Raw genomic sequence first — 24407 nt, 5'->3', positions numbered from 1 at the left:
TAGGCAACTGTAGTCCCAGCTACTTGGGAGGCTGAGGCAGGAGAACTGCTTGAACCTGGGAGGTGGAGGTTGCAGTGAGCTGAGATCACACCACTGCACTCCAGCCTGGGCGACAGAGTGAGACTCCATCAAATAAATAAATAATAAATAAATAAATAAATAAATAAATAAATAAATTCTGGCTTTTTCTTATTAAGTGTCATAGACTTAACCAGCAGAGTGTAAAAAAGACACAAAGATTAGGATAAATTTGAATATAATCGTGGGGTTTTTTTCTTGCTCAAAATGTTTTTATCTTTTGCGAAGAGCAGGAATATCACCAATGAAATGTCAGTTTTTAAAGCTGAACAACCCTGGGTCTTGATATATATGGTTCTTAAGAATTATGCTACTAATTCCAAAGTTTGGATGGTTGAAACTTTTACAGCCTTGTGCAAGTATATTAAGAAAACTCAGAGCCAGCAGGGTGCGCTGGCTAACGCCAGTAATCCCAACACTTTGGGAGACTGAGGTAGGCGGATCACGAGGTTAAGAGATCAAGACCATCCTGGCCAATGTGGTGAAACCCCGTCTCTACTAAAAGTACAAAAATTAGCTGGGCGTGGTGGCATGCGCCTATAGTCCCAGCTACTCAAGAGGCTGAGGCAGGAGAATCCCTTGAACCCGGGAGGCAGAGGTTGCAGTGAGCCGAGATCTCGCCACTGCATTCCAGCCTGGCGAGAGAGCGAGACTCGTCTCAAAAAAAACGAAACAAAACAAAACGCAGAGCCAGTATGTATTGGTTTTTTGAAAGTTTGCATTTTCTCATCACCATGCAGTTGCGTTTTGATTTATAAAATGAAATGATCCTTTTCATCACCATCTTTTTGAAACTCTTCATCTATTTTTTTAAATAAATGGATCCAATTTCATGATTCTAATTTTTAAAATTCCATCTTATTCCCAACCACAGATTTTGACTCATGTTTTCCTTTAATTTACTGGGGGTTTTTTGTTGTTGTTTTTGTGTCTTTTGGTTTGTTTTTTGTTTTTTGAGACAGAGTCTTGCTCTGTCGCCCAGGCTGGAGTGCAGTGGCGCAATCTCGGCTCACTGCAAACTCCGCTTCCCGGGTTCATGCCATTCTCCTGCCTCAGCCTCCTGAGTAGCTGGGACTACAGGCGCCCACCACCACGCCCGGCTCATTATTTATTTTTATTTTTATTTTTTAGTAGAGACGGGGCTTCACCGTGTTAGCCAGGATGGTCTCAATCTCCTGACCTCATGATCTGCCTGCCTCGGCGTCCCAAAGTGCTGGGATTACAGGCATGAGCCACCACGTCTGGCCTGTTTTTTTGCTTCTTTGAAACAGAGTCTTGCTCTGTCATCCAGGCTGGAGTGTAGTGGCATGATCTCTGCTCACTGCAACCGCCACCTCCCAGGTTCAAGCGATTATCCTGCCTCGGCCTCCCGAGTAGCCGGGACTACAGGCATGCAGCACCATTCCTAATTTTTTATTTATTTATTTTGGAGATGGAGTCTCCCTCTGTCACCCAGGCTGGAGTGTGGTGGCATGACCTTGGCTCACTGCAACTTCCGCCTCCTGGTTCAGGAGGCTAATTTTTAAATTTTTAGTAGAGACGGGGTTTCACCATGTTGGCCAGGCTGGTCTTGGACTCTTGACCTCAGGCGATCCGCCCACCTCGGCCTCCCAAAGTGCTGGGATTACAGGTGTGAGCCACTGAGCCCGGCGGATTTCTGTATTCTTAGTAGAGACGGGGTTTCAACATGTTGGCCAGTCTGGTCCCCAACTCCTAACATCAGGTGATCCACCCACCTCGATCTCCCAAAGTGCTATGATTACAGGCGTCAGCCACCGCGCCCAGCCCAAATTACTGGGTTTTATTGAAAAGAAAAATATTCCCTTTACACTTAAACTTTCTCAGACTACTCCATATCTACAAAACAAATGTCCTAGGGTAGCCAACTTGGTTTGCTGGGACTTTTCTGGTTTAAAAACGGAAAGTCTGGCTGGTCGTGGTGGCTCACGGATGTAATCCCAGCACTTTGGGAGGCCAAGGCAGGTGGATCACAAGGTCAGTTGTTCAGGACCAGCCTGGCCAACATGGTGAAACCCTGTCTCTACTGAAAATGCAAAAATTAGCCAGGCACGATGGCGCGTGCCTCTAGTCCCAGGTAGGAGGCTGAGGCAGGAGAATTGCTTGAACCCAGGAGGCGGAGGTTGCAGTGAGCCAAGATCATGCCAGTGCACTCCAGCCTGGGTGACAGGGCAAGACTCCATCTCAAGGAAAAAAAAAAAAAAAAAAACTGAAAGTCCAACCCCCACCCCTACAAACTCCCCACCCTACCCTCAATGGATAAACTGGGACAGTTGGTCACCCTGGATGTCACTGAGCTGACACTAATTTCTGGCCACCCTCAGAGGCCTGGTTGCCCTGCAAAGAAGGAAATCCTCCTGCAAAGATTTGCCTGTAAAGCCACAAAGCAGGAGTAAAAGGGGAGGAACAGTGCTGTTAGTACATTTACTTCACATGACACTGTCAAAACAAAACTGGATATATTCTGCTTTTAGTACATCTGGCAAGTAGTGTGTCTTCAGGCTGAAAAGCAGCTGGTTTGCCTCTGGCATTGAAAGCAGGAAAAGACCTATCAACACAAATCCCAGAACCTGACATGAATACAGGCTTGGAAGCAAGTTCCCTGAAGTTTCCCTGAAGATGGCGGGACTAAGTACTTTACTCGCCTTGGTTTTAGATTCTATCCCTATGGAAAGACTCTTGTAATAACATTCTCAAATGTTTCTGTTCCCTTGCGTGCTGAATTGTAACTCTACTCAGTATGTCAGATGCTACAAACTCAAGGATAACTGTTATTTCAAACCTTTATCCTCAAAATGATAGGAAACGTTTGGCACACTTTTCAGACTCCCTCAGGTAAGAGCTGTAGGTAGAAATGTTGACTCCCACTGAACGCTGGGCGGAGGCTGCTGACACCTATAGGATAGAGTTTCTCTAACTGAATGGCAGAATTAACTTTTAAAAATGCAGTCGGCATTTTACAAAATAGAACATACAAATACACCTTAAGGTAAATGTTATTTAGTAAAACATTTTGGCTTTTATATACAGTAGTACCCCCGTATTCGTGATTTCACTTTTCGAGGTTTCGGGGACCCCACAGTCAAAATTCTTTGGCAGAGACCTAGAGTTTCACCACGTTGCCCAGGCTGGTCTTGACTCCTAGGCTCAAGCAGTCTGCCAGCCTCAGCTTCCCAAAGTGCTGGGATTACAGGCATGAGCCACCACGCCTGACCACAGTTCAAAAATGTTTTCAGAGAACCACATCCACATAACTTTTTTAACAGTACATTGTTATAATTATTCTATTACTTATTGTTGTTAATCTTAACTGCACCTAATTTATAAATGAAACTTTCTTACATGTATTTAGGTATAGGAAAAAACACAGTGTGCATAAGATTTTGTACTATCCATAGTTTCAGGCATCAACTGGGGTTCTTGGAAGGTATCCCCCATGGGCAAGAGGCGATTACTGATTCACGATCCTTTATCCAAAACTGTTGGGACAACATGTGTTTCAGAATTCTTCAGTTTAAGAAAATGTTTCAAAGTTGGATGACTGCTAGGCTAAGTGGAGTTCAAACTATTGTCACCAGTGAATAAAGAAAAGTGCAGCAATGGCAAGGGAGGTTCCAAGGGTGTTCCTGCCTTTAAACCAACATCTTGACCCTCAAGTAACACTACAAACAGTAAGAGAAAATCACTGGGAGTGGGAGAATCATATTAAATGTTTTTATCAGCCTCCATTTCTTGTTAAGCAGCATACATTGTTCCTTCTCTTACCATCCCTTTCCATGCTGCAGCTAAGTTAGGGTCTGTTTCCAGTCCTTCTGGCTGGAAACCACAAAAGTCCAGTAACCTTCAACCCTGCCAAGACCATACATTCTAATGAGATCCAAGCCCTGGCCTGTTTTTTTTTGTTGTTGTTGTTACTTCTGTGTGAAATTGCAATCCCTCAGACATGACTCATGGAAAGAATAAAGATCAGCTGGGCTAGGAACAGAACCCTCCTCTTCCCACCAGCCAATCAAGAATTATTCTTCAAGTGTTGGCCAGGCACAGTGGCTCACAGCTGTAATTGCAGCCAATTACAGCTAGGAATATAGGAGGCCAAGACTGGAGGGTCACTGGAGCCCAGTTCCAGACTAGCCTGCGCAATATAGTGAGACTATACAAAATAAAAAAAAAATTTAACTGGGCATGGTGGTGGGTGCCTGTAATCCCAACTACTCAGGAGGCTGAGGCAGGAGGATTACCTGAGCCCAGGAATTCGATGCTGTGATTGTGCTACTGCACTCCTGTCTGGGCGACAGAACAAGACCCTGTCTCCATAATAAATGTTTTAAAATTATTTGACTGTTAACAGCTCTTCTAGAATTTGTTTTCTGATTTTTACCAGAAAACCCCCATGGGGGGAATAATTCTTCAAACCTCTCCTTGTTAACACAAGGTGGAATGTAAGTAAAATAGGTAGATATGTCTTTTGATGCTCAGCCCAGTGACTGTGATGTCATAGCTCTGGTCTGGAATATTCCTAGAATCTGAATCTGCAGTTGCTTTGTCTGGGCACAGTGGCTCATGCCTGTAATCCCCGCATTTTAGGAGGCCAGGCAGGTGGATCACCTGAGGTGAAGAGTTCAAGACCAGCCTGGCCAACATGGTGAAACCTCATCTCTACTAAAAATACAAAAATTAGCCAGGCGTGGTGGTGCGCGCCTGTAATCCCAGCTACTTGGAAGGTTGAGGCATAAGAATCACTTGAACCCAGGAGGTGGAGGTTGCAGTGAGCCGAGATCCCGCCAGTGCACTCCAGCCTGGGCGACAGAGCGAGACTCTGTCTCAAAAATACATGCATGCATACATACATAAATACATACATAAAATAAATTTGAGGAACAGGAAGAAAACAAAAACAAAAAGCAACCAATCTATTACCTTCACAACAGGCTGTGAAGTCTGCAAAGCTAGTCTCATGCTAAAGTTTCAACAGGGACTTGGCTTCTGAAAAAGTGGGTGTTGAAAATTAGAGATGATACAGTTAGATTGTGAGGACTTCTTAACACTTGCACTCCTAGTTCACAAACTACTATGTTTCCTCATCTTTCTGGGACTCCCTAGGCAAGGACTCCCTGAGAATGGATAGCCTTGGGCAGAACTGTGAAGTCATCACAGATGGCCCCTCATTTACTCCTTTCTCTCCCCAGAAGTTCCTACCCTAGTCAGACCTCCAGGGTTCTTACCTTCTGATCCATCCGGAAAGAGGTTTAAAGTAGGAATTCTCAATTATCACTTGAAAAGTGCTATAGAAGAATGGCTGGGAGAGGTGGTGTGCCTATAATTACAGCTGCTTGGGAGACTGAGGCAGGAGAACTGCTTGAGCCCAGGAGTTTGAGTCCAGTCTGGGCAGCATAGCAAGACCCCATCTCTAAAAAAATTTTTTTAGGTGCTGTAGAAGAAAGTGAAGATTAAACCAAAGGAATGAATCTCTGAGTGGTAGAACTTCAGGGACTTTGATGAGTGTGAGAGGTCTCTGAGTGAGAGGGTCTTCCCAGTGCCTGGAAGCTCAGTCTTCGATGGCAGCCTTCTATAATACACCCCGTAAGAACTGACCTGCTCTTCTAAACTTTTCAAGGTGGGTCTTTCCACCAATGCAGTTTGTTTACGTTTAAGTAAATGGTACAAAAATCATCATGTAATTGTTGGCTGGGTGCAGTGGCTCACACCTGTAATCCCAGCACTTTGGGAGGCTGAGGCAGGTGGATCACCTGCGGTCAGGAGTTCAAGGCCAGCTTGGCCAACATGGTGAAATCCCGTCGCTACTAAAAATACAAAAATTAGCCAGTCATGGTGGTGCACGTCTGTAATCCCAGCTACTTGGAAGGCTGAGGCGTAAGAATCACTTGAACCCAGGAGGTGGAGGTTGCAGTGAGCCAAGATCCCGCCAGTGCACTCCAGCCTGGGTGACAGAGAGAGACTCCATCTCAAAACAAAACAACACCTGTTACATAACACACTTCAATGATCTGTGACTAGTATAGCTTAAAGAAAGCCAAGTGAAATAAACTATAAAACTATACGCCTATGGAATCTTTTGATTCAGAGGCAGGTACATACACCAAAATACTAAAAATAGAAAAAAAAATTAGCCGGCGCAGTGGCGGGCGCCTGTAAAACTGGCCAGAATAGCTTGCAGTGAGCCGAAATATTACACTGAGCAAAAAGCTATTAAGTGCTAAAGTTTAATAGATATGTATAATAAAAATTTCAGATGCCTAAGTAGAAAACATTCAGCTTCAGTCTTCAGTAAGTGGTACCTTCAATGCCTGCCTCTGTGTGTGTGTGTGTGTGCGCGTGGCGCGCGCCGCACTCTTGTGGAAAAAATTTGTTTCAGGACTTTTCCTTCTTTGGTGTTCATGTCGTGAACAACAAAGTAAGATTGATTTTTTGTTGTTGTTGTTGTTTCTGAGACAGAGTCTTGCTCTGTCGCCCAGGCTGGAGTGCAACAGCACGATCTCTGCTCACTGCAGCCTCCGCCTCCCAGGCTCAAGGGATTCTCCCCCCTCAGCCTCCTGAGTAGCTGGGATTACAGGCCCCCACCATCAAGCCCGGCTAATTTTTGTATTTTTGTAGAGACAGTGTTTCATCATGTTGGCCAGGATGGCCTGAACTCCTGACCTCAGGTGATTCGCCTGCCTCTGCCTCCCAAAGTGCTGGGATTACAGGTGTGAGCTACTATGCCCAGCCTTGATTTTTTTTTTTTTTTTTTTTTTAGACAGGGACTCGCTCTGTTGGACAGGCTGGAGTGCAGTGGCGCAATCTTGGCTCACTGCAACCTCTGCCTCCTGGGTTCAAGGGGTTCTCCTGCCTCAGCCTCCCGAGTGGCTGGGATTGCAGGCACGTGCCACACGCCCGGCTAATTTTTGTATTTTTAGTAGGGACAGAGTTTCACCATGTTGGCCAGGCTGGTCTCGAACTCCTGACCTAGGCCTCCCAAAGTGCTGGGATTACAGGCATGAGCCACGACACTCCAGCTTGATTGATTTTTGGAACACTTTATTGCCCACGCTGAAGTGCAGTGTCACCACCACGGCTCACTACAGCCTCAACCATTTGTGCTTAAGTGATCCTCCCATCTCAGCCTCCCGTGTAGGTGACCACAGGTGTGTGTCACCACACCCAGCTAATTTTTTTGTATATATATACGGAGTCTCGCTCGGTCACCCAGGCTGGAGTGCAGTGGTGCGATCTCGGCTCACTGCAACCTCCTTCTCCTGAGTTCAAGTGATTCTCCTTCCTCAGCCTCCTGCGAGTAGCTGGGACTACAGGCTCGTGCCACCACGCCCGGCTAATTTTTTGTATTTTCAGTAGATACAGGCTTTCACCGTGTTAGTCAGGATGGTCTGGATCTCCTGACCTCATGATCTGCCTGCCTCGGCCTCCCCAAGTGCTGGGATTACAGGCTTGAGCCACCGTTCCCGGCCTAATATTTTTATCATGTATAGAAATGGGGTTTCTCCATGTTGCTCCAGGGTGGTCTTAAACTTCCTGGGCTAAAAAGATCCTCCTTTTGGGAACCTAAACCCCCCAAAGTGCTGGGATTACAGGCATGAGCCACCGTGCCCCACCAAGATGTTTTTGAGACAGGGTCTTGCTCTATCAGGCTGGAGCGCAGTGGTGATCATAGCTCACTGTGGCCTCAAACTTCTGGGCTTCAGCCATCCTCCTGCCTCAGCCTCCCAAGTAGCTGGGACTAAAAGCCTTTGCCACCATTCCTGCCTTATTTATTTATTTAGAGATGGGGTCTAATTATGTTGCCCTGGCTGGCCTCGAACTCCTGGCCCCAAGCCTCATGCAATCCTCCCACCTAGGCCTCCCAAAGTGCAGGGATTACAGGCATAAACCACCAGTCTAGGCCTAAGTTTATTTTATTTTATTTTTTTTAGCAAAAATCTGTGGAGGAGGAAACATCTCCCAGTTTGCTCTCTTCCGAGTCTGCTTCTTACATGAGATGGGGTTAAATACATTTTAGGGTAAAAGCAGAATGGTAGGATGTTTTAAATGTACGAATACATAAAAATGGAACAGAGTCTTTGAAAAGGGAGACAACAGAAACGTTAACAACAAAGGGAGTGAGCAGAATGAAGAATGCCATAAAAGACCAAAACCCCTTCTGAACAGCTGGAATATCACACCAGAGTACTAAACACTGGTAATGCCATCAGGATATGATTATTCATCATGATTATTCACTCACCTCGTAAAACATTTTTTATGGTGGCTGTGAAATTTGAACCGATAGAGTGGGGTGGCTGTGGCAGGGAAAGCTGGTGACACAAATCATGCTAATGGCAAGGCCAGGTGAGTGCTTAAATGATGTCTTTATAAACCTTGGCACATACGTTTGGGTACTGTAAGCTTGGGGCAATTCTACTGGTATTTCCCTACATTTATTACCCAGTCCCTCCCCTGTCCCCCAACAGCTGCAACTTTAAAAACAATCTTTCCAAACTAGCTTTGAAGAGCTGCACTTTTCCTTCGTATGTACGTTGCTTAAGTACGCTGATAGCAACGTAATATGACAATTCAAAGGGAATCCCGTCTTCTAATCTCAGGGTTTTCTTCTGGGGAACTCCCCCCGCATGTGCGGATTAGGGAGCTCGGAAAGCCCGTTTCAACTTTTCAGTTCCGACTCCCGAGTCACTACTCTGCCCTGTACTGTCTGGAGACTTAACGGGAGATAATGCAAGGCAGTGAATTCTCCGCTCTCTAGTTTTCCAATTCTTCTACGGTCTTCAAAAAAGGTTGTCTGCTCTTGAGCAGCGCCTAAACTGAGAAGCGGAAAAGGCGAGACCCGCTAAAGGCGGACGGGTGGCCGAAGCGGAAACCCAGTTAAGAGCAGGGACTGCCCTGGAGAGCATAGAAAGCCAAGGTTGCGGGGGAAAGCAGCGCCCCTCCGAGGAAACCGACACCGCCCCGCCACGCCAAGCCAAGCCAATGGGTGCCACCAAGCAGCGCCGGGAACGCGCGCCGACGCCCCGCGCTCCGCCTGCGTCCGCCCGTCCCCGCGCGCCCCCTCGTACCCCACGCGCGGGGGGCGGGGCCGGCGGGGGCGCGCGCGGGGCCGCGGGCAGGGGGGCGGGGCGGCAGAGCTCAGCGGCTGGGACTGGAGGACAGCGGCGGCGGAGGCGACTAGCGGCGGCGGGAGCGGCGCCGAGAGGCCGTGCGGGACGCGGGCGCCAGGACCGGCCGAACGCAGAGGTAACGCAGGACGGAACAGGCGGCCGGGGAGTGGGCGCGGGCTCGCTGAGCCCCGAAGGCGAGTGGCGGAGGCCGCTCGCCCGGGGCGCCGACGCCGCTCCCTGAGAGGAGGGGGCGGGGCGCCCGGGTCCCCGGAGGTGGCGCCTTTTGTCTGCCTGCCCCGACCGCTCCGCCCCCCTCTCTTCCCCTCCCCTGCGACCTAGCCCCCTGCCCTTCTGGCGGACTCCTCCTCAGGGGCCCTCCGTCGCGCGCGCTCCCGCCCTTGTTTTGTTTGGACTTGGGGGAGGAGGGGGAGCTCTTCCCTGGCCGTGCGACCCTGCGTCCCAGCGCGCCTGCGTCGGCGTCCTCCGCCTGCCCCGATTGGCTGAGGGCTGCGCATGCTCCGAGGCCCGCCGCGGTCCGGCGTCCGCCCGCGCCCTCCCCTCACCCCACTCTCAGCGGTTTTCGGAGCCGGTTCGAAAGATGCCGGCGGCGGTGACTGGCTGCGGCGGGCCCGCCCCCCGGGTTCTCCGCCCCCGCCGCCGCCATTACGGAGCTCCCAGTGGTGAGTGTGCGGAGCGCTGAGGCTCGCGTTCCGCCGCTGCTTCCGTCGCCGGGGCAGGCGCCGCGGTGTCCCTGCCGAGCGTGAGCCCCGAACTGTCACCGCGCCGAGCCTCAGCCTCATCCGTTGGTGTCCGCGGTCCGAGCTTTCTCCGCCTCGCTGGCGGCCCGCGCTCTCCCCCGCCGTGCGCGTTCGCCGCTGTGGCCTGTAGCTGCCTCGCCTCGCCGCTTTGTCTCCGCTGCTCTTGCCGTCCTTCCCGCGGCCCTCTGCGGGCGGGGCTGTTGGCTGTCGCTTTGCTGCTCCGCGACGGCGGCCTTGAGTCTTGCTCCCCCGGTGGGAAACATAGAACTGGTTACTGGCCACCTTAGGCGGTGGGGTTTGAATGGGAGCAGTGCCTCGGTAGGTCGTCAGAAAGTTACAGTCGCCCATCTGAGCGTTTGTAAGAGATGGAGGCAGGAGTGGTGAGGTGAGAGCCCCAGATCTGAGGGTTGGTACTGAATTGACAGCTGTGATCGGGGACAGCCACTTAACCTTTTTGAGAAAGAATTCTCTCCCGTACGGAGACCGAACCGGGTGAACTGTGCTGCCGCCTCCGCGTGCACGTTCTCTGTGTTATTGCGCTTCCTGACTTTGCATTGCATCGAAAGTGAGAATCCAATTCGAAATAACGTCTAAAAATCGCCTGCGGCTTTTTGAGCACGCTGTCTTGTCTTAAGAGTGAAATTAGACGTGACTAGTCATTTTTGAAAGATGCTTTAATTTTGTTTAACCTGGCATAGGCAAAAAACTTACTAGCTTTTAAATTTTTCATTGCTCTTCTCAAAAGTTTAGTGTAATTTGTTTCAAAATAGAAGTAACATTTTAAAATTTGCTGGGTTGGTTGGTTGGTTTTGGCTTTGTTTTTAAGCTTACTTGGAAGATGGTAGGGCTGAAAGTTAGTGGAGAAAGTATGCTGAACTCTCCATATCCAGATGAAAGTTTCAACTCCTTACCCAGTTAGATTGTGATTTTGTTGAGATGAGACACTCTAGTGTCCTTAGCATCTATGCCAGAGACAGACACCGAGTATATGCTTGCTTATATAACTTAAATTTGAAAATGAAAAACAAATGGTGCCAGCAATCAAATTACAGGCATTCTTTTTGTGACATGACTCGTTAAATCTGAGTATAATGAATGACTTTAGATTGGGAACAATGTGAGGTGTTCAGTGCATTACTAATAACATGTATTACATATATTTTATGGTAAAATGTGAAATTATAGTACTTTCTCTAAAATGCATATTATCAAGGGTATCAGTAAACTGAAATACGGTGTTAAACTCCTCGCTTTTCTGCCGCTTTCTCTTAATGTAGAGGGAATAAATTAAAACTGAAATTTGGGCTTTTTATTTCTACAATCCTTTTTTTTCTTGCTTGCATTCAAATAATTTAAAGCCAGGCATGGTGGCTCACACCTGTAATCCTAACACTTTGGGAGGCCAAAGAGGAGGATCTCGAATCCAGGAGTTAGAGACCAGCTTGGGCAACATAGGGAGACCCTGTCTCTACAGAAAATAGAAAAACTGTCGGGTTGTCGTGGCGCATACCTGTAGTCCCAGCTACTCAGGTGGCTGAGGTGGGAGGAGATCACTTGAGCCCAGGAGGTCGAGGCTACAGTGATCCCTGGTCATGTCACTGCACTCCAGCCTGAGACCCTGTCTCAACCGATTTAATTTAAGTATTTCCCTTGACAAAAAACAAATCTTTGTAGTTGTTCAAACACTAACTTTAAACAAACTGATGCTCATAAGAGGACCATGTAAACCACAGGTAAACTCAGACTGGTTTTGGCACACGTAAGAACCAAGATGAAAAACATGAATAGGTCGGACGCGGTGGCTCTCGCCTGTAGTCCCAACACTTCGGGAGGCCGAGGCGGGTGGATCACGAGGTCAGGAGATCGAGACCATCCTGGCTAACACGGTGAAACCCCGTCTCTACTAAAAATAGCCGGGCGTGGTGGCGGACCCGGACGCCTGTACTCCCAGCTACTCAGGAGGCTGAGGCAGGAGAATGGTGTGAACCGGGAGGCGGGGTTTGTAGTGAGCCAAGATCGCGCCACTGCGCTCCAGCCTGGGCAACAGAGTGAGACTCCGTCTCAAAAAAAAAAAAAAAGAAAAACACAAATAAGTTTCATTTGTTCATCCTTTAGTTTAACAAATATTAATTGAGCATCTATTCTGTGCCTGGTATGTTCTCAGGCATCAGGTATGCAGCAAGTGAATCAGATCAGATCCCTGCCAGGAACAAGTGTGGCAGCCTAAAAATCTGATCATTCACAAATGCAATAGTAAAAAGTTTAGTTAATAGGTACACTGGGTCAAATGCAGTGGCTTACACCTGTAACCCCAACATGTTGAGAGGCCGAGGCAGGTGGATCGCTTGAGCCCAGGAGTTTGTGATCAGCCTGGACAACATGGCAAAACCCTGTCTATACAAAAAAGAGAAAAATTCTCTAGGCATGGCGATGCATGCCTGTAGTCCCAGCTACTAGCGAGACTAAGCTGGGAGAATTGCTTGAGCCTGGGAGGTTGAGACTGCAGTGAGCTGTGATACTGCAACGTGGGCATCAGAGTGAGACCCTGTCTCAAAACAAACAAAAAAAACATAGGTACAGTGATGTTAGCAGTGTGAATTAACCTTGCATATACTTAGCTCTGTAATGAACAGTGAATTTATTAAATAGCCAATTAACCCAACTATTCTAAAGCAAGTACTACAGGTTGAAGCTTTGAAGTTATGTGACTTTGACTTTTATTAAGGAAATGCAGAGCTGAGGCTAACATCTTTTTTTTTTTTTTTTTTTTTTGAGACGGAGTCTCACTCTGTCACCCGGGCTGGAGTGCAGTGGCGTAATCTCAGCTTTTTGCAACTTCCGCCTCCCGAGTTCAAGTGATTCTCCTGCCTCAGCCTCGCGTAGTAGCTGGGACTAACCCAATATTCTAAAGAAAGTACTACAGATTGAAGCTTCAAAGTTCTACAACTTTTACTAAGGAAATGCGGAGATGAGGCTAACATCTCTATTTTGTTGAGATGGAGTGTTGCTCTGTCACCCAGGCTGGAGTGCAGTGGCATGATCTCAGCTCACTGCAACCTCCTCCAGGTTCAAGTGATTCTCCTCCCTCAGCCTCCGGAGTAGCTGGGACTACAGGCGTGCGCCACTGCAACTGGCTAACTTTTGTATTTTTAGTAGAGATGGGGTTTCACGGCCGGGCGCGGTGGCTCAAGCCTGTAATCCCAGCACTTTGGGAGGCTGAGACGGGCGGATCACGAGGTCAGGAGATCGAGACCATCCTGGCGAACACCGTGAAACCCCGTCTCTACTAAAAAATACAAAAAACTAGCCGGGCGAGGTGGCTGGCGCCTGTAGTCCCAGCTACTCGGGAGGCTGAGGCAGGAGAATGGCGTAAACCTGGGAGGCGGAGCTTGCAGTGAGCTGAGATCCGGCCACTGCACTCCAGCCCGGGCGACAGAGCGAGACTCCGTCTTAAAAAAAAAAAAAAAAAATGGGGTTTCACCATGTTGGCCAGGCTGATTTCGAACTCCTGACCTCAGGTGACCCCTGTCTCAGCCTACCAAAGTGCTGGGATTACAGGCATGAGCCACTGTACCCGGCCCTAACATCTCTTAATATTTGTCCCAAATAACTGGGTTTTAAGTGTTCTTCAGACATAATGAGTATAGTATTAAGTACTACATTCTTGAACCTCCGCCTCCCAGGTTCAAGTGATTCTTCTTCCTCAGCCTCCTGAGTAGCTGGGACTACAGGCGCACACCACCACGCCTGGCTAATTTTTGTATTTTTAGTAGAGACGGGGTTTCACCATACTGGCCAGGCTGGTCTTGAACTCCTGACCTTGTGATCCATCAGCCTCGGCCTCCCAAAGTGCTGGGATTACAGGCATGAGCCACCATGCCTGGCCCTTGTGTGTGTGTGTGTGTGTTTTTTAAATAATAATAATTATTATTATTACTATTATTTTGAGGCAGGCTCTGCTCTGTCAGCTAGGCTTGGAATGCAGTGGCTGGATCTCAGGTCACTGCATCCTAAACCTTCTGGGCTCAAGCAATCCTCCCAATCTCAGCTTCCCAAGTAGCTGGGACTGTAGGCACATGCCACCATTCCCATTTGTAATTTATTTTTTAGAGACAAGGTCTGTATTGCCCAGGCTGGTCTTGAACTCCTGGGCTGGAGTGATCCTCCTACCTTAGCCTCCCAAAGTGCTGGGGTTACAGGTGTGAGCCACCACACCTGGCCTGTTTTTAAATTTTAATTTGTTTACTTTTGGTAAAGACCAAGTCTAATGTTGCCCAGGCTAGTTTTGAATTTCTAGCCTCAAGGTATCCTCCCACCTCTGCCTCCTAAAGTGCTGGAGTTGCAGGCATGAGCTACTGTGCCAAATGGGAAAATATTTTTTAAAGATTCCTATGAACGGATACTCCTGAAGGTTGTTGACTTCACTGTAGCATTTTCAGCCTAGCTAGTGTTATCGTGGATTAAGAAAGATGAATTCATTAGCAATATAACTTTACTAAGGATAATCTGATTGTGATACTCTTTTATTTCCGTATCATGTTTGCATGTAAAAATACCAGCAGATTTGCTTAAGGCTTTTTATGATTAAGAAAAATAGGCCGGGCGTGGTGGCTCACCCCTGCAATCCCAGCACTTTGGGAGGCTGAGGTGGGCAGATCATCTGAGGTCAGGAGTTCAAGACCAGCCTGACCAGCATGGTGAAACCCCATCTCTACTAAAAACACAAAATTAGCTGGGCATGGTGGCGCATGCCTGTAATCCCAGCTACTCAGGAAGGTGAGGCAGGAGAATCGCTTGAACCAAGGAGGCAGTGGTTGCAGTGAGCAGAGATCGTGCCACAGCACTCTAGCCTGGGCAACAGAGCAAGACTCCGTCTCAAAAAAAGAAAAAAAAATTTTAATATTAATGGATATTCTAGTTCACTATGTATGAGTGTGTTACACTGCACTGAATTCTTTCAGCTGACTGAAAGATTTGCTTGCAGCTGACTGACAGTTGACAAGTCTGGTATTGCTCTTGGTGTTCCTGTAAAGATATTTTCCCTGTAAATGTGAATGCATCCTCTTGTGTTTCAGTTTTCTGGATTTATCCTAGTTATTGTAGGTTGGGACTGTTACTTGCCAAGTTGAAAGCTCTTAAATTCTTAGACAAGGTTAGAGCTTAATGTAGAAGTTGAATGACTGTCATTCCCCCACTCATTGTTAATAGTTCATTAGCACAGAGATCTAAACACTTAAGTGGTCTTTTTTTAATAGAGGAATTTTTGTATAAAATGTCATTGAGTCTTAGATGAGATTTTTGGGGAAGAGGGGGTGTTAGTGATCAGGTAAACTTGGGTGACTGCATGGGTTTTTGATCTTTGAATATTTAATTATATTCTTCTGTACTAGTTTTCCTTACATTAAAAATATGACAGTCTTAGAAGCATACGTTTATTCTCCTAGGTGATGGTCTAAATTTGCTTCTGTGGGTCTGGAAGTTACTAGAATGTTGGGTTATTCAGCAGTATTTTTGCCCTTGTGTTTTCCCTTAACAGAGAAAAATAAAAGTACTTTTCTAATAGAGATAGAGTTTAAGATTACAGTTAATTTTCCTACCCTTTTGAGAACAGTGACAACAAAAGCCTTCTCTTTGTAAACTGATCTTTGACTAACATTTCACTGACTGTTCCTCAGTCTCTCTATTCTGTCCTCCTCAGTTCCTGATGGTGGCAGGAAGGGATGGGGCTAGGTTCCATATGAGCTGCCTTGCCCTTGTCTTTGTTCATGCGGAAGGTGCAACAGCTGCTGTGGCTTATGCATTCGTCTTAGTTGCTGCTTTATGTAGTCTATATTTTAGTAGTTTTATCTTTCTGAGTAACCAAATCATCTGTCACTTAACTATACATTTTATAGTTATATTTTTTCCCTTTGGATGTGTATTAAATTTAGAAGTTTTAGTTTAGTTTTGTTTCTGTTAATCTTCACACCAGGTCTTTTCTGTGCTTTAGGTTGATTCTTCACCACACTGAAACCATTAGGAAAAATCCTTGTGGTTAACAGCAGAGGCTTCAGAGTGTAACCTGTACTCGGGCCTAGAAATTATTTAAAATGGCGACTGATACGTCTCAAGGTGAACTCGTCCATCCTAAGGCACTCCCACTTATAGTAGGAGCTCAGCTGATCCACGCGGACAAGTTAGGTGAGGTAGGGGCTGACACATTCTTGAAGCTCACTCTTGGATCAATCCCTGACTTCAGGCCCTGCTGGGTCCTCCTTCTTGGTACATGCTCCTTCCCTTACTTTGGGGAGTCTAGGTTGTGAATTTGAAACAAAATCAGATTCTTTTCATCTTCCCTTTCCCCTCAAATTCCTGAGAAAACCTCCAACCTTCTAAATTTATAGCAAATCAACTATAATTATGTGTTTCCATTTGAAATTCAAGCTAAAATAACATACTTTTAAAAAGTGTATCTTAAAAATCATATTTCACTTCAAAAAAACTTGTTAAAAGTAATTTGCATCAGATCCTGGAGTCGACTTGAAGAATTCTCCTACATCTTCTGACACCCAGTTAGGCCCTTTGAGAAAGAGATAAAACAATTTTTTAATGCATGTTTGATTATGGCCATCTCTTTTCTTAGAAGGTAGAAGATAGCACCATGCCGATTCGTCGAACTGTGAATTCTACCCGGGAAACTCCTCCCAAAAGCAAGCTTGCTGAAGGGGAGGAAGAAAAGCCAGGTAAAGTAAAATGGTGACACAACTTAAAACATCAAAAGTTATGCTGCAGTTTGGAGTGTCCCATAAATTCCTTTGAACTTAATTATTCTTTTTTTCATGGCTAAGTGTTTTGGGGAAACATTTGGAGAGAGAATCAGTAGCTATTGGTATGTCATTGCCAGACCATGAGGGCAAAGTAAGATTTCATCTTCTCTGTAAAGATTTTTGGAAGGTGAAAATGATATGTTGGAATTAAAAACAGAAAAATGGTTGGGGATGACAGGAATGGCCAAAGAGTAGCATTCTGGACATAAAGTGTCATGGGGATGAATGCAGTGTGGGAGAATGGAAAACGTGGGCCTTTAGGATAGACGTGGAAAGTTCATCCAGAAATCATCTGGAGGCCTTAAGAGAAGCAAATGGTGATCTGTTGATCTGTAACAGGTATCGGTAGAGAAAAGTCAGTGGTGGGAGCATAACAAATGGAAAGAAATATAAACCCATCAGTATGGAGTGCTGGTGCTCCTTTATGGCGTCTATAACCATCTCTTCTCCTTTTCCCGTCTTTATTTTTCTTCTCATGATCTTTTTGTTTTTTTTCTTTGTCTTTTCCCTTTTTGCCTTTTTCTCTTGCCTTTTATCTCAAGTTTTTCAGGGATGAGCACACTGTGCTGCCTCTGTTGTGGCTGTTAGAATCAATTATTTGCTGACTAGCATGTATTAGGAATAGAGGGCCGGGCACAGTGGCTCACGCCTGTAATCCCAGCACTTTGGGAGGCCAAGGCGGGTAGATCACCTGAGGTCAGGAGTTCGAGACCAGCCTGGCCATCATGGTGAAACCCCGTCTCTACTAAAATTACAAACATTATCTGGACATGGTGGTGCATGCCTATAATCCCTGCTACTTAGGAGGCTGAGGCACAAGAATTGCTTGAGCCCAGGAGGCAGAGATTGCAGTGAGCTGAGATCACGCCATTGTATTCCAGTGTGGGCAACAGGGGAAACTGTCTCCAAAAAAAAAAAAGGGAATAGAAAATACGTGCATCCTTGTTTCCTGTATCCCTTGGTGCATCAGGACAGACATCAATAATGAGTCAATATACTCTTTTTTCTGGCTGAGCCTGGATTTTTTTCTCTAAATCCTTCGATGAATGCTGTAAGCAATTTGGGCACCCTAGCCTAAGGCAGTTAAGAAACATGAGAATCCGAATATTTGAAAAAGTAAATGGGTGCTGGTGAGTTGAAGATAGGTTATCTTGTCCAGCAGTGGGATAAGCCGCTTGGTGGTCCATCTTAATCCATGTTTAACAGCCAGCTGAAGCCACTAAATCACTAATAACATCAGTTTTCAGAATATGTGCCAGAGGGTTCAGAGGTAAAGTATTAGAAAAGTCAACCAAGAGTTTATGAAGAAACAGTGTCACTTCACAAGTTGTATGTTTGTTTAATCTTCTCTCTATCCCATTTTGTACATAGTATTTTGTACATAGAAATTAGACTTCACTCATTTTAAATTTTATAAACTCTACATTTTACCCAGAAACAGACAGTAGTTCAGTGAGTTGGAAACAGTCATATACAAACTACATATTCAGTATCCGTTGAGTGACTGAACTTTAAGCCATAACTCTTGAGCAGTTACTCTTGAGAAGAGAAAATAATGTAAAATTAAATTTATAAGTCTTATTGCAGTAAAACCTGTGAATGATTCTTAGCTTTTCATCTTTTTTAGAATAAGACAAAGTATAAATAAACATGACTAACTAATAGTAAATTCTTGCCCATGCAGCAATTTAGGTCAAGTTGTTGGTGTGAGGGGCAGTACAAGATATATCATGATGAAAAATACATTTTATTTTGGAAAACCTAAATGCAGTTACTATCTTTATCCCCAGATACCATTGTTACAGTGAAGTTCTATCCATAATACTTTGTGATCCTAAGCATATGGAAAACAATTTTAGAAGCAGAGAAGGCCAAAGGAGGATGGAAATCACTCGCTTAGTATAAGTGTTAGAATTGTACTTATGCGATTTGGTTTTAAGAAAGAAGTGGCATTTTAAAATTCTCTTTATGTGTAGGCCACAAAGAAGTCCTTGTCATTATTGCAATAAGTAGTTCACATAATTTAAATGATCAAATTCTTCAAGCATATACTTTGGTTTGAAGTATATGCTTGCCACTGGAGTCTTTTTTTTTTTTTTTTTTGAGATGGAGTCTCGCTCTGTCGCCCATGCTGGAGTGCGGTGGCGCGAACTCGGCTCACTGCAAGCTCCGCCTCCCGGGTTCATGCCATTCTCTTGCCTCAGCCTCCTGAGTAGCTGGGACTACAGGCACGTGCCACAGCGCCCGGCTAATTTTTTTTTTTTTTTTTTTATACGGTGTCTCGCTCTGTCGCCCAGGCTGGAGTGCAGTGGCCGCATCTCAGCTCACTGCAAGCTCCGCCTCCCGGGTCTACGCCATTCTCCTGCCTCAGCCTCCCGAGTAGCTGGGACTACAGGCGCCCGCCACCTCACCCGGCTAGTTTTTTGTATTTTTTAGTAGAGACGGGGTTTCACCGTATTTAGCCAGGCTGGTCTCGATCTCCTGACCTTGTGATCCGCCCGTCTCGGCCTCCCAAAGTGCTGGGATTACAGGCTTGAGCCACCGCGCCCGGCCATTTTTTGTATTTTTAGTAGAGACGGGATTTCACCGTGGTCTCAATCTCCTGACCTTGTGATCCGCCCAGCTCGGCCTCCCTGGAGTCCTTTTTCTTTTGTGTGTGTGTGATTGTTTGTTTGTTTTTTGTTGTTGTTGTTTTTTGGAGTTCTCTGAAGTCCCTGCATAACCAGTGCCTGGGGTTCTGTGTTTTATAGTAGCTGCTCAGAGACATGCTGTGAAGGAAAGGCACAAATAACAGCAGACCTCCATGTTCCCCTCTCATATTTCTACTCTTGCTTCAGTCATCCTCTTGGAGAATACATGAGTTTTTTATTACTTATTCTCTGAGATTTGACTGTTGAATTAAAAAATGGCTAATTTCTTAATTATAAGTCTCATGAATATTGCAAAGTAGAATAATTAAATCATTTGGGATGAAATGAGTTTTACTTTCTGTGTAATTTCCTGGTCTATCTATTTTTCTAATAATAGATAACCACCTGACCAGGCAACTTGAGTGACATAAAGAATGTAAGAAAACTGCATTAGCGGTCATTTGTTTTCATTCTAGAATTCATTTGTTAATTGGAGACTTCGGCTGGTCCGTTTAATAAGATAAACTTTTACCCTTTTATTGACTCAGATTGGAATACATCTGCTTATGCAATTCTGCTCACCTGATTTTTTAGAACCAGACATAAGTTCAGAGGAATCTGTCTCCACTGTAGAAGAACAAGAGAATGAAACTCCACCTGCTACTTCGAGTGAGGCAGAGCAGCCAAAGGGGGAACCTGAGAATGAAGAGAAAGAAGAAAATAAGTCTTCTGAGGAAACCAAAAAGGAGTAAGGAGTTATGTCTTCTTGCTATTTGTATTTGAAGAAGGTGTAAAAGGACTTTAGATCAGATTATTTTAAAGTGTTATAACATTGGCTTATGCTAGGTATTTGCTATTTGGATTTAATTTTTAGAATTACCATTTGAAATAGGTTTATTATATAGTTGTATGACCTGTTAGAATATGCTGTAGTTAGCAGAACACAATGGTTTGAATGATCCAAAAGTCTTTGTCATTGACTTTGGAATATGTTTTTGAGCTTGTAATTTATTGTGGGAGTATCTGATATTTTAAGCATTGGCAAGACTTCAATAAGAAATGAAACATAATTATAAAAATCTGACCTAGAAGACACTTCACTATTTTATTCCTACCTCTGTGCCAGGAGTAGGTTGCTTTTGTGTGCTTATGTTAGAAGGCGTTAGTCTGTATCAAGCTATTGGTTAGTGTGACCTAAAAGTCTATATATGTTTGATGAAGTATTCAGTTGGAGAATTGACTTTGAGAATCTGAAAGTAAAATTTGCTGTTGATATGTATCTATATAAGGTGATGGCAGTTACTTTTTAATTTTTAATTTTTTTTTTTTTTTTTGCAGGAGAGCTGGTAGTATTCATTCTACTCTTTTCATAATTGGTCAAACAGTTAGAAATTACTTTTAAATAGAGTCATGCATTGCTTAACAATGAGTATGCATTCTGAGAGATGCATCTTTAGGCGATTTCATCATTGTGCCAACATCATAAAGCGTACTTACACAAACCTACATGGTACAGCCTACTACATAACTAGGCTTTATGGGATAGTCTGTTGCTCCTAGGCTGCAAACCTGTACAGCATGCTACTGTACTAAATACTGTAGGCAGTTATAACACAGTGGTAAGTATTTGTGTATTTAAACATAGAAAAGGTACAGTAAAAATATGATATAAAAGATTTAAAAAAAGGTATACCTTTGTAGGACACCTGCCATGAATTGACCTTAAAAGATTGGAAGTTGTTTGGGTGAGTGAGTGTAAGTGAATGCAAAGGCCTAGGACATTACTGTGTGCAACTGTAGACTCTGTAAACACTGTATGCTTAGGCTACACTAAATTTATAAGCTTTTTTCTATTTTTAAAAGTTTTTATTTTTTAAAACTTTACTAAAAACAAAGACAAAAGCCAGACTCAGTGGTGTACACCTGTAGCCTTAGCTACCTTAGCTACTTAGGAAGCTGAGGTAGGGGGATTGCTTGAGTCCTGAAATTTGAGTCTAGATTGGGCAACATTGGGAGACCTTATATCTATTAAAAAAAACAAAAGTAAGACACACACACACCTTAACCTAGGCCTGCACAGGGTCAGGGTCATCAGTATCACTGTCTTCCGCCTCCACATCTTCCACTGGAAGGCCTTCAGGGGCAGCAACACACATGGAACTGTCATTTCCTATGATAACAATGCTGTCTTTTGGAATACCTTCTGAAGGACCTGCTTGAGGCTGTTTTACAGTTAACGTTTTTTTTTAAGGTAGAAAGCATATATACTCTAATGATAAAAAGTAGAGTATACTAAACACATAAACTAGTAACATAGCTGTTTATTATCAAGTATTATGTATAATGGTAATGTGCTTTTTTTTTTGGGGGGGGAGACAGAGTCTCGCTCTGTCACCCAGGCTAGAGTGCAGTGGCGCGATCTCGGCTCATTGCAACCTCCACCTCCCAGGTTCACACAATTCTCCTGCCTCAAAATCTCTGGAGCAGCTGGGACTACAGGCGTGCGCCACCATACCCAGCTAATTTTTGTATTTTTAGGAGAGACGGGGGTTTCACCATGTTGGCCAGAATGGTCTCAATCTCTTGGCCTTGTGATCTGCCCACCTTGGCCTCCCAAAGTGCTGGGATTACAGGCATGAGCCAGTGTGCTGTATTTTTATGTGACTGGCAGCACAGTAGGTTTGTTTACACCAATGTCTCCACAAACAAGTGAGTAACTTGTTGCGCTGTGATATTACCACCACTATCATGTTAACCAGGTAATAGGAGGTTTTCAGTTCCATTATAATCTTATGGGACGACCATCGTATATGTGGTCTGTTGACCAAAATATTGTTATGCAGCACATAACCATAAAAGAATAACTTAGTAATAACTCTACCTTCTAGCTGTAATATTCAGGGTATTCTTTATCTGAGTTTCATAAGTATAGCTAAGGTCTGTGGAATTTATAGCAACTATCGTGTGTGTGTGTGTGTGTGTGTGTGTGTGTGTGTGTGTGTGTGTGTGTGTGTGTTTAATAGAGATGGTATCTCACTATGTTGGCTAGGTTGGGCTTGAACTCCTGGCCTCAAGCAGTCCTCCAACCTTAGCCTCCCAAATTGCTGGGATTACAGGCATGAGCCACTGCACCCAGCCTATCCTCTGTTGTTAAATGTTCTAATGCATCTATTAGGTGCACAGAGCACTATTATATACTCAGAATAAAATTTATATAATTCTTTAAATTTTACAAAATTGCTTTGATAAACATACTCTTATAATTCTTGCAACACCTTGGGAAGTAGTTGGTTTTATATTACTATTTTATAGCTTAGGAGAAAGACTCACATCATATACTGAGATCATATAGCTAGCTAGTAAATGTTTGAGTGAAAATGCAGACAAAGGTTTTCTGACTTAAGAGCTTGAGTTTTTCCACTATACCATATTGTATCTGTTGTAGTTGCTAACTAATATGCATTTTAAAATTCTCTTTTATGTACTGAGCCCTTATACCAGTGCTAATTTATGTGACTCCTCTCTTCTGCACCTAAGAGAAAAATACCTTTTTAATTCATTTATGGTACCCAGTTTTTAAAGAAAGACTTGTTTTGTAAAATTTTGCTTATGGTACATATCACCTTAACCTGTGAATAAATTAAAGCATTAATTTTTATCCCTCCCTGGTCTTTTCCTCCTTCTGACTTTATACGTCTTTCTAGAGAGTTTATTTTCTATAATAACAATTCTTTGTTTTAAAGTGAGAAAGATCAGTCTAAAGAAAAGGAGAAGAAAGTGAAAAAAACAATTCCTTCCTGGGCTACCCTTTCTGCCAGCCAGCTAGCCAGGGCCCAGAAACAAACACCGATGGCTTCTTCCCCACGTCCCAAGATGGATGCAATCTTAACTGAGGCCATTAAGGCAAGTTTTTATTTCAAGCAATTCATCCTAGATTTATTATGTTCATTTTTTTTCTTATTTGAAAATGGCATATTTCTGTCTAGACATAAATCTTGCTCTGCTTCCTAAAGGAGTTTTAAAGAGAGGAAAGTCATTATGAGTTCATGTTTTTCTAATATAATCAGATTTGGTGAACACTTAATTTTTTAAAAAAATATACATTTGCTATAGCAAATATTTTTAACTTTAGAATTTTTAAATTCAGCTTATCGATTAAGTACAGTTTTTATTTGAAGGCTGAAAATGTTAATTCATTGAACAAAGATTTAAGGACTACCTTCCCTCTGTCGGGCGCCCCTGCTAGTGGTATAAAATTAACTAAGGCTAGCAAAGTCCTTGCCCTTATTAATCTAATTGTGACTCAGTAACTGAAAAATACTGAGAATTTTTGTTTAAAAAATATCTCTAGGTTCATTTGTAAAGCTAAGTGTCTGATCTTGGTAGTAGATATCTTTCACACCTGAACCCTGTTATAAACACTGCTTTATCACCTAGACATTCCAAAATGCTTACAAAAATTGTCCTCCCTACATAGATTTATGATTTGCTATAATCCATTGACTTTCGTTAGATGTGGTTTTTCTATTTTAATTTTTAAAGGTTATCTTCTAATCTGACATTGCCTTTATTGTGTAAGTCTTTTCATTTAATTTTGCCTTGTTTAATTCATATGATCAGATGATAAGAGGAGTTCAAACAGACCCATCTTTCAGGGACCCTGTTGTTAGGATCTGAGGCAGGATTGGGGAGACAGGGATACAGATGATTTTTAACCAGAAAAGGGGGGATGTGTATAAAAAGGAGCAGCCTGGTTGTCATTCTTAGAATGCGAGAAGATAGCACTAACATATAAACTGGAAAACGGGTTTGCCTTCAGACTTGTCCCTTTACTCCTTCAAGACTTCTTATGCTCTCGTCTCATTAAGAAAACTATTGGTCTAGATCACCTCACTGTAGTGAAATCTCTGTTCTTTGTATAGCCTTTCTTCAAGGATTTCACTTGACCGCTCAGCCTGGGTTTGAAGGAGCAGCATCATAGTGAGGATGGAAAAAGGACTAAAACTTTAGAAT

The 24407-nt window shown here is 44.2% G+C and overlaps 1 protein-coding gene across 6 annotated transcripts in view; it reads left to right on the top strand.

Moving 5' to 3' along the window:
* Positions 1–9186: 9186 nt before the first annotated feature.
* Positions 9187–24407, top strand: part of HP1BP3 (heterochromatin protein 1 binding protein 3) — a 46884-nt gene continuing 31663 nt past the window's right edge. Inside the window, exons 1-5 of one of the 6 annotated variants that reach the window (XM_050791407.1) lie at positions 9187–9336; positions 15948–16143; positions 16581–16680; positions 19989–20142; positions 23138–23297. In XM_050791407.1, the coding sequence (XP_050647364.1) occupies positions 16048–16143; positions 16581–16680; positions 19989–20142; positions 23138–23297 (510 nt within the window). In that variant the 5' untranslated portion in view covers positions 9187–9336; positions 15948–16047. Of the gene's footprint in view, positions 9337–9548; positions 10344–15947; positions 16144–16580; positions 16681–19988; positions 20143–23137; positions 23298–24407 lie in introns of those variants that run through there. The other 5 variants (XM_050791397.1, XM_050791416.1, XM_050791422.1 and 2 more) reach the window with 5 other exon arrangements.

This window comes from Macaca thibetana, chromosome 1 (genome assembly GCF_024542745.1).
Source record: "Macaca thibetana thibetana isolate TM-01 chromosome 1, ASM2454274v1, whole genome shotgun sequence".
In the NCBI taxonomy this organism is placed as follows: domain Eukaryota; kingdom Metazoa; phylum Chordata; class Mammalia; order Primates; family Cercopithecidae; genus Macaca; species Macaca thibetana.
The sequence above is the reverse complement of the archived record's forward strand: the minus strand, read 5'-3'. Positions and strand labels throughout refer to the sequence as shown.